General features: G+C 40.3%; 1 protein-coding gene across 3 annotated transcripts in view; it reads right to left on the bottom strand.

Annotated features, from left to right (window-relative positions):
* Nucleotides 1-877: 877 nt before the first annotated feature.
* The window catches only part of LOC130569035 (eukaryotic translation initiation factor 3 subunit C), a 31,980-nt gene continuing 22,282 nt past the window's right edge, over nucleotides 878-10,575 (bottom strand). The window contains exons 12-24 of one of the 3 annotated variants that reach the window (XM_057358374.1): nucleotides 10,275-10,368; nucleotides 9,998-10,185; nucleotides 8,062-8,286; nucleotides 7,775-7,966; nucleotides 7,514-7,685; nucleotides 7,252-7,411; nucleotides 5,940-6,005; nucleotides 4,019-4,106; nucleotides 3,745-3,910; nucleotides 2,222-2,263; nucleotides 1,768-1,809; nucleotides 1,527-1,574; nucleotides 878-1,279 (exon numbers count right to left, since the gene is read on the bottom strand). In XM_057358374.1, coding sequence (XP_057214357.1) covers nucleotides 1,203-1,279; nucleotides 1,527-1,574; nucleotides 1,768-1,809; nucleotides 2,222-2,263; nucleotides 3,745-3,910; nucleotides 4,019-4,106; nucleotides 5,940-6,005; nucleotides 7,252-7,411; nucleotides 7,514-7,685; nucleotides 7,775-7,966; nucleotides 8,062-8,286; nucleotides 9,998-10,185; nucleotides 10,275-10,368 — 1,560 coding nt within the window. In that variant the 3' untranslated portion in view covers nucleotides 878-1,202. The remainder of the gene's footprint in view (nucleotides 1,280-1,526; nucleotides 1,575-1,767; nucleotides 1,810-2,221; nucleotides 2,264-3,744; nucleotides 3,911-4,018; nucleotides 4,107-5,939; nucleotides 6,006-7,251; nucleotides 7,412-7,513; nucleotides 7,686-7,774; nucleotides 7,967-8,061; nucleotides 8,287-9,997; nucleotides 10,186-10,274; nucleotides 10,369-10,575) is intronic. The other 2 variants (XM_057358376.1, XM_057358375.1) reach the window with 2 other exon arrangements.

Below are 10,575 nucleotides of genomic sequence, written 5' to 3'. Positions count from 1 at the left end.
GAAAAGTTGATGTGAAACTACTCAAAGCAATCTGTAGCGGCGTGATTCCGTGACTATGATTATTTTGTATTATGTTTTATATATGCGTTTGTGTATTGAAATAGCGTAAAAACAGGGTTCGTACACCTTTTACAAAGTCAAATTTCAGCACTTTTCAAGTACTTTCAATGTGCGTTTTCATGCTTTTCCAGTATAAATACATCACAATAAGTGATGATATCGTGCCAAAAAAGATCCTAAAATGACATTCCCAACTGAACACCATAGTCAAATTTTTGACGGAGGTTTCTTTTAGAGGGTTTTGCATCTGAACTCTTCATATGTAGCCGGCCGCCACTTGCGCAGAATTACGGCAAGCGAGGCTTGAGCAGCAAACGCAATAAGAACTTTTCAGCTATTTTATCTAAAAAGTGAACTGCAGTTTCAAGCCCTTTATCCCAAATCCAAGCATTTTTAAAACCTTGAAAACACCGCATTAAACATCAATTTTTCAGGATTTTCAGCACCCGTACAAACCCTGATAAAAAGCATAGAAATGCTTTAACTTCACAAACTCTGGTATGATCCAAGAAGGGGAGGAGCCATGACTATAAAATGGGTGCCAGAGCTCAATAGAATAAAGAGGGGGTTGTGTGCAGATGCTAACTGTGGTTCCGGCAGTTTTTTTGTCCTCACAATTGCAGTGAGCGGTCTTGTAAATATGGTGCGGTTTTGTTTTCTGTTTCCGGCCGCGAGTGTTTATTTTCCGTTGTGCTACCACGTTTGTTTGGATTCCACCTCTGCACTTGTAAATCATCTGCCTAACTGTGAAGTCCGGTCATATGGATCATTATTACTCGGCACAATCGTTAAAAAAAATCAATGATTGACAAGAAAATTTCATTTTTGACCATATAACCTTTATTAATTTAATCAGGTTGAGAAACAATTAACTTGATATTTGTCCAAGAGCACTAACCCAGATTCCTTAAACTTGCACTGTAAACACAAGTTCTCTTACTATAATAAAAGGTTGAATATGGGGCCAATTTTGTTGCAACAACAAAGACAAATGTATATGGTTTGGTGTTATGTGCATTGCAAAAGCAGACAAGTCTTATACTTCAAACGGGTCCAAAGTTGTACATGGGTGGAGAGCCAAGCAGAGGAACCTGCAGTCTGGTTACAGAATAAAGGCATTTTTGGAGCAGGCCACAATGGGATCAGTATGAGCCCTGGTTCTGGTTCCTGTAACCTCCACGCTGATAGTTCTGCTTCTGCTGGTAGCTGCCTTTCTGATCTATTGGATGGACACACAACAGAAAGAGAAATATTGGAATCTCAGAAATCAAACAATCACTGTCCAACAGATATCAAGAAATTGATATCGTCAAGGAAGAACAATATGGTGAGCAAGAAAAAGTAAGGGAAGGCCTTTAAACAACCAAATGGTGAGTTACCACCACATTCATTGAAAAAAGTAATGAGTGAGCAGGTTAGTGGGTGGATGAAAAGATAAAAAAAGATTAAAACAGGTTCATAACCACCTCGCTGGTAACCTTGCTTCTGCTGGTAACCTCCCCTCTGGTCTTGACCTGCATAGTAATAAGCACTTAGAAACACAACTGAACATGCGCAATCACACACACACAAGCACTGATACACACACTTCTACTACACTTCAAAGCAGTAGCATCAAGTGACGAGAAGTGAGGAAGCGGTCAAATGCATAGCCAATAATACATTTTATAATGTGCATGCAGATGGCCGTGCATAAATAACAGTTACCTCTCTGGTAGCCTTGCTTCTGTTGGTATCCGCCTTTCTGATCTGTGAGGAGGAATCCAGTCATGTTAGATTGTGAAATCTACTCTCAGACAATTATATAATGTTATAGTACATTGTCCTCTCTAAAGCCTCGAGACATAAAACAACAGCTACTTCTGACACGTGTCGATTTCTTGAAATGGTTTAGATTTGATGCACATGGCATCATTATAGTCATCTTTAGTTAAACTAAAAACTCAATTCAATTACAATCACTATTTTTTTACAGGTATTACTACCACATACTATGAAAAACTTGACACACACGCACACACACTTTAGTATTATAAATATAATATATGAATATATATATATAAATTTATACAGTCCTGGCCAATGGTATTGTTAGTGATATAAATGCTGTGTTTTGCAAGGTTTGCAGTGCAAAAGTAGACAAGTCCGTCTTATATTTGACCTCTCTGGTAGCCTTGCTTCTGTTGGTATCCTCCTTTCTGATCTGTGTGGAGGAATCCAGTCATGTTAGATTGTGAAATCTACTTTCAGACAATTATAAACGGTTATAGTACATTGCCCTCTCTAAAGCCTCGAGGCAAGTATGATAAAAGTCTTCTGATAAAACAACAACTACTTCTGACACGTGTCGATTTCTTGAAATGGTTTAGATTTGATGCACATGGCATCATTATAGTCATCTTTAGTTAACAAACTAAAAACTCAATTCAATTACAATCACTATTATTTTTACAGGTATTACTACCACATACTATGAAAAACCTGACACACACGCACGCACAAACATTTACACTTTAGTATTATAAATATAATATACAAATATATATGTAAATGTATACAGTCGTGGCCAAAATTATTGGCAGTGATATAAATGAATAAGCAGAAGCCCACAATCTGTGATCATCTCAGAGCACTAAGGCAAGAAACGTTCTCCATCAGTCAGGCCAGAGCCGATTACAGAGGTTATGAAAAACAAGGACCTGACTCGTAAACGTAAAACATGCTAACTTGAGACATCCAGTATACCATAGAAACGTGGCAAAATAATCTACAAAACACAAAATTTATGTCACCGCCAATTCTTTTGGCCCCGACTGTATACAATATAAATTTGATGTAATAATAACATGCAGCCTATATTTCATAGTTTCATGCTTTTCCCAATACAGGCGCATCTCAAAAAATGTGAATATCACGAACACGTTATTTTTCATTTGTAATGTAATTCCAAAAGACAAACTTTCTTATATTCTAGATTCAAAACAACACTACAATACACACAAAGTGAAATATTTCGAGAGCTTTTGTTGTAATTCTGACGGCTCCGACGCGCAGCTAATCATTTTTTAAATCCAGTTCCAGCAAAAAAAAAAAAATTCTCATGAATCAAAAAATGATTTACAAATCAGAAATGTTCAAGATCTCCAAAGTACGTTAAATGACGCACTCAATACTTGGTTGGGGCTCCTTTTGCATGAATTGCTGCTTTAATGCGGCTTGACATGGAGGCGGTCAGCCTGTGGCACTGCTGAGGTCATTTTCAAATGAAATGCAAAATTGACTTTCATCTGAAAAGAGAACTTTGGACCACCAAAAGCAAGTCCAGTCCAGTTCTTGTTCTCTTTAGTCCAGGTGAGACGCTTCTGACATGGTTTCTGGTTCAGGAGTGGCTTGCTTCTAGGACTGTGACAGCTGCAGCCCATTTATTTAAGACGTTGAATGTGAGAAACTGGACTTTACATTTTTTCGTAGCCATCAGAATTAAAACAAAAAAAACTCTTGAAATATTTCCCTTTGTGTGTAATGAATCTAGATTATAAGAAAGTTTGCTTTTTGGAGTAAAATTACAAAAGAAAAATATTTTTTTTGAGATGCATTTACTCTTAAACTGCTTTGCAATATTGAAAAATTAAACGGAAATGAAAAAGACCGAGCATAAAATTCCTATTATACCAAAAACACTACCTCTATTAAAGTAGCCTCCATAGACACCCTGCTTGAGGTCAAAGACACGTTCGTTGTTCTCTACCAAGCCACCAAGTTTCTCAGCCAGCTGCAGGGCCATGTTCTGCAGGGAGGTGGGTTCTGTTCTGTGCATCACCACAGTCTGGGTCGGTTGGTCCAGAGAAGCCTGAGAAAATCAGAGAGGAAGCACAAATACATGTAGGTATGCAGCAAGGACAGAAGATGGAGTAGTTCAATTGTTCTGTTGATGTGGAACATTGACTGTACTTCGTACCATGAGCTCTTCATTGATGATCATCTTGCTGATAATGCTGTGCACCATGGGTAACTCTAACTGAAACATCTCTGAAAGAGTTTCCATACTGTATAACAAAGAGAGAGATAGAAATGAGCATTGTTCACATAATACTGGGACTAGTTGAAATGTTAAAGTACTGTTCAGTGTAAAAACAGGCTGCATACTGTTTTACATATAATAGCCAAGTCACACCAAACTGATGGCAAACAACCAAGCGTTACCTCGTGCAGCGTTTCCCATACAAGGCATTTACTTAGACGGTCCGCCCAGGTATATTTATGGCCCACGAAGTACATTTGGCGTCACGTTTTAATCCATCCGTGCTAATGACAGTATCCGTGATCGAATAACTAGTGGATAAACAGCGCTTGCGCGTCTTCTCTCCTTCCTAACTTAGAAGGGTTCTTGTCAGTATTATTATTATTATTCTTAACCAATGGTAGTCTATGGTAGCCCTGTGAACCCTACGTAGGAAAATGGTGAAAATTGGCACACTCGTAGAGGTGGTACTCATTAGTCATGTGACCAAGTATGGGGTCTCTAGCACTCACTCTATAGCGCCACCAGCAGTTCAAAGACGCACTTTTCAAAGGGCTGCAACTTTTGAACCCACTGATGTACAAAATTACACTAAGACTCCGCCCATTATAGTAGCTGCCATCTTGAAAAGTACAGTATTGCGTTTTTTCACTTCTAGTTCTAGAAATTGTGACACTGTCACGAAAATCGGCTGAAACGATCTTTGGACTGAGCCGCATAGAAGAGATGCTCCGGAATGGAGATTTTCGCTGTTGCTCAAAAGTTACGACGCCGCAAACTTTTCAAAGTTGACCCAAAAATGGATCTTAGGCCGCATCTCAAACATTTATCGATCTATCGGTACGCAACTTGGTACGCTTCATCGACACCTCGGACTAGTGGTCCTTGCCAAAATGGGGAACAGCGCCACCTATGGGTCGTGAGAATTGAAAAATGGCTACTTTTGCTCGTAACTTTTGAAATGTTTGTCAGAAAACCGAGATCTCCGTGTCTACGGAGTCCTCGTGTTATGCCGGATCGTACGATTACGATTCTGTCACGATTGGATGATCGGCCTGTCCGACATGTTGAAATTTGTCATCAATTGTGATATCTTTTGAACGGTATGATAGATCGGCACCAAATATGACACACGTCACCAAATTACAGTCCCAAACGTACCCTTTAATTTTCAAGACAGCGGCACCTAGAGTTCATGAGATATTACTCGTATATATTTTCTTATTACCCTTGAACGCTGCTGGGTCTAGCATGCCAACTGAGTGGCACACCTGATAAATTGCAAGTCTCGAGGTCGCTGGTTCGAACCTCGTGGTGAGCATTTATACATTTCAATTTGCAAGCATGTGCACAAATAGTGCAAGTAAGTAAACAAACGAAATGTAATGTCATTTTAGTAATTAAATAAAATAAAGTGCGATGTATGTAGTGCAACTTAAAGTGGTTTATAATACATGTAAATATATACAAACAGAAACAAGGTAGGTAGAAATTTACATTCTTTCATTGTCACTACAAACATCTGTTCCTCCCATACACTGTATTTCTGCTACTTTTGCTCTACGCTCTTGATTCAGCCCCTTCGGGATTGGCACGTCAATGTTTGATCCTCTGAAAGCTCTCCTTTGGGATGCTGGGTCAAGCAAGTGACACAACTGAGTGGCACACATGATAAACCGCAAGCCTTGGGTACAAGAGGTCACGGGTTCGAACCTCGTGTTTAACCTCTGCACTACCTGAGGGGACTGACTACAGCCAACGGCGTGGAACACAACAAAAAAGAAACGACCCTCAAATAAAGGCCAGAGTCTGGTCATCGGCTTGGTGTGTCCCAGGCTTTAGCGCGAATCACATGTACCTGATTGAATCATACACACTGCTGTAGGTGAACAGGTAGGTGCGCAACGACTCCTCTTGGATCTTCCTGTAAGATAGGAAAAAAGGAAAAATTTAAGTTTTAAATTGTTTTAAATAAAGGTGATGAATGGAATTGTGTTTGCTAAATGGCATTCCCTTCCCAGTTCAATGTATTGCCTGACAACAAGTTAATTTTCTTCAAGTGTAAACAGTAGGGATGTAACGATTCACTCAGCTCACGATGCGATGCGATTCACGATTCTGATCTCACGATGCGATTTATTCACGATTTACTCACGATTTATTTTTAAAAAATGAGTTGAAACAAATTAGAAATGAACAACGTCCCTTGCATTATTTCTTAAATGCTTCACGTTTCTTTGCATAATAAAATAATGTTTTATTTCAAATAACAAAAGTAAACTGCGATTTTATAACAAATTAATAATAGAAAAAGTCTCTTTAATATAAACAAACTAATACTGTGTGTGCTTTTCTTGGATTTTTTTGCATTTAAGAAATATCAGCATGTCCACGTTTAGGTTTGCAGTGAAAATAGCGGCCCCTGCTGTTCAAAGAATGTATTGCGATTCAGTTCAAGCCTCAACCGAATTGAATCGTCACTCATTATAACCGATTTTCAACCGGCTCACGGTGAATCGTTACATCCCTAGTAAACAGTTCAGTTATTCACATTGTGCTGCTTGTTTAAAGCTACAGTTTGTAAAAACCGCCGCTAGAGGGCGCACGATCAAAATGACAACAATGCCGTAGCTTGATGACGCTGTGAAGGAGCGTGGAATGATGGGATCTGTTGTCTTCAACTCCACCGCTGATGGCCATCAATCAGACGGGAACGAGAAATCATGTTAGCGGATGAGGTAAAGTAATAAAGTTTTATAAACGTTGCGTATAATTGTGGTCCACAAATAAGTGACTGCGCAAAACAAGCTAGCGGCTTGCTAGACGGTACTTCCGCATTTGTCCACGACACTGTTGTCATGCGGTTTATGCGTCAGTAAAGGCGGTAACGCGGATATGACGCCATTGACAGGCGACTGCACAGCCCCGTGTCACTGTTTAGAATGGCGATTTTCTCACGATTTACAAGTAGTTGGAAACATTTGAGATATTGTAAGTACTCCGCTGAACAAAATATATAACACTAGCCTAGTGGTTTTGGATATTTTACTGCAAATTAGTTACAAACTGTAAGTTAAGACGCAACTGTCTAAAGCTCACATCACTGGATGATCATATATCATACATCTGATGTCAAACATATTTCTAGTGGCTGGATGTGAAGCAAGTACCTGACAAGCATTTCCCGCACACGCTGGGTTTCTGGGAACAGATCCCACACCTTGCTGTTCATCTTTTCATTGATAATAAAGGAATGGCAGGTTTTCCAGTCTCCCATCTTCATAGCTTTGCTGGCAGCCACGACATGCTCTCTCATGCTCTCGGGAGGACCTGTGGTAGACATTGGGAGATCACAAGTAGGTTAAAGCAAGGCTTGCTCTCCCTTTCACGCGACTAATATTGAACGAAACCCTTTCTTTGCTTTTTTCTCACCTAGCAGTGGCTGTCTCTCGCCCACCCTAAGCTGGTGGTGGAACTGTTTGCTGATCATCCTGCGACGGGCATCAAACTCATGGGCTGCCATGTAAGGGATCTCCAGCAGCATGGCGGACACCAGGTACACACACTCGAGAAGCTCCAGGTTAATGTGCATGTGGAATGGGACCTGCATAAAGCAGTTTGAAGTGTTACACGTAACATGTCGGACATGAAAAGCAGGACGTTTTTACAGCTAGATTCACGCCAGGACTTTACCTGTCGCCTCTTTTCGATCTTCTCCTGTTCAGCGTTTCTCTCCTGCATATTCCTCATGAGGAGCCCCTGCCCCAGCAGCTCTTTAGCTCTGCCGCTCGACTGGATGTCCAGGAGGGCGTTGTGCGCATCTTTGATCATGCCTTGACGAAAAGCACAGATGCCTAGCTGCACCATGGTCCTGTTGTACAGAATCTGAGAAATATGACCAAAAAAATAAACGCCGATCAATTTCTTGGCTGAATGTTGTCTTTTAGATGAAAAACATTTGAAACCGAGTTGGTGTGTACCTGGACGGGAGGGTCGGCGTGTTGGATGTTGTCTTGTAGGTGGCTCATAAGCATGAGGTCTCTTGCCTGGTACCAGCGGCTGTGCAGGGCATGATGGTAGATGTGACACAGAATGGCGCAGGTGCGGATTCGGTCCGTGCGGTCCTTGGAGTAAATGAACTTACACAAGCGGTCCATAATGACAGCGCTATCCTCTCCCTCACTTTCCTCCTGATCCTGTTCAGACTAATGAAAAAAAAGGAAGATACAGTAGGAGCGAATGCAAAGGTTCACGCGTTTTTCACTTTCTTTGTAAAATCTTTGTAAACGTAGTCTAACAGGCTTTAGCTATACGAGTTGAAAACAATAAATATCCATATGGCATAATATTCCAACAAGTATATTCCTGAAATTCCAGCTAAAAAGCAATATTTCACCATAGAACCTTATATGAACCACATTGTCAATATCTGAAGAACCATCTTCTTTCCCCTTAGTAATAAAAATGACCTCAAGCCTAAACTTTTGCAACGCGTTACTAGGCAGATGTACTGTAGGCTCTGTAAATAAACTCAAGATCTTTGGAAACGCTGCAGCTTGAGTGCTTATTGTGAACAAAATGTATCACAAGTGCCCAAAAACAACTCTACATTTCCTACCTCAGACATAACTATAAGTTGCTACAGAAACAATATAACTTTCTGTAAAGCTGCATCCCAGCTAACAGTACGTTCTGACGACGTCACCAGTTCGTCTTCATTTGGTCACCGTGACATTACTTTGTGACCACGTTCCGAGGACGTCTGGGCAACGTTCGATTTCTTAGAATTTTTGCTAACGTTCCAGAAACGTCCTAGCCACGTCCTCAAATAACGTCGTGAATTAATCCCATGGAGAACGTTGTAGCGACGTGATGTACTGGTCTTCAGATATCCTAGACACTGGTCATTTGATTAATGAATCTGGTCATTTCTATTTATCATGTTATTGTATGGAAAATTATCAGAGTAAAATCTGTTATGATGTCAAGACGAATGCAATAAATCTGAATTCTGACAGTTATTAAACAGGAGTTTAATTCGCTATCAACTGCGTTTCTATTTATTTAGTGCGCGCGTCTGATACGTGCACGCACGCGCCTTTTCTGTTCCGCAAAGAGCCGCGCGCTCGCATCATTTAAACGTTAACGGTCATTTCTTTTTACATCACTGCCTGATATTCCTTTAGCGGGTCATTAATATTCTTTCTTTACTTTATACCTTACAGATGTGAGAGTAAACACATATTTTAGTGATTTTCGATCGCTTTGGCGCGTTTAAATTAACGGACCCTGATGTTTGTGAGTGCGACTAAAGAAGCTTTTGATTGTTGTTTCTAGAATCGGACACCCTGCTAAACTTATGTGGTAAGACAACAATATAATGTTAAGCTTAAACAATGTTTATTCATCTCGGTCAATAAATATCTGCTTTAAATCCTCTATATTGTGTTGAAGTCTTGATTATTTATGTCATGTACTACAGTATAAATAAAATATCTGATTGTGTTGTATAATCGTTACACTGTGCTTTATACATATTTGAATAGAGAATTACTCCAATTATGCATAAAATTGAATCTTTAACGCAAAGATTAAATCACAAATGAATTTAATCCTCCATTTGAGTAATAATTGTTTAAATTAAATTAAAAAAGATTTTAACGTGACTGTTTGGAGCACGTCCTAGAAACGTTATTTGGTATGTCGCGGTGACGAATACGGCACGTTCCAGGTATGTCTTCAGGAGGTAATCCAACAACGTCCAATGTTACATCGTCACAAAGAATATGGGAATCACAAAGTTACGTCGCTGGAACGTTATTATGGTACGTTGTGGCAACGAATATGGTCCGATCCAGGTACGTAGTCACAACGTAACCGTGTTAACTGGGATTGTAGCGTGTATTGTTGACTTACCTTGGTCTCTCCCTGTAGACCCAGGCTGCGACGGTGTGCTTTGTAGTCAAACTTGTAATAAGTGTGCATGATCCTGCGCAGATAGATGCGACACACTTCCTCCGTGCTACCTTTAGACTCCAGATACTCCAGCAGCCGGTCAATGACGCCACACACACGGCTCTCATCCTTCAGGTTATCTACATACTCTGCAAGAGCGAGAGAGGAACCGGCATCAGGGCACAACAGACAAAAATGTAAAAGCATTTGTGGCCCAATCAAGCGGAAATCTACTCACCCTGTGAATGAGGGTCTGTGTTCTGCATGATTTTGGTGAATTCCTCGTCCATTCTTTCCACTAGAGTCAGAATACAGCCACGCACACGGAACGGCTGAGGAAACATGGTTACAATGGCCGACAAGTCAATAAGTAAAGCTTATTAGGTAAATGGTGAGAAAAACCTAGGTGGCGCAATCTCTGAATTTAGCATTCTAGTCTAGTCGAAACTCCTGCACTGTTCCATGATGCTACTTTCCATGGTTGAACATCGTAATGCATCTTTAAGATGTCAAAGGGTCCTAAAAATTAGGGATGCACA

The sequence above is a fragment of the Triplophysa rosa genome, linkage group LG18 (genome assembly GCF_024868665.1).
Source record: "Triplophysa rosa linkage group LG18, Trosa_1v2, whole genome shotgun sequence".
In the NCBI taxonomy this organism is placed as follows: Eukaryota; Metazoa; Chordata; class Actinopteri; order Cypriniformes; family Nemacheilidae; genus Triplophysa; species Triplophysa rosa.
This window is presented reverse-complemented; position numbering and strand designations above follow the sequence as displayed.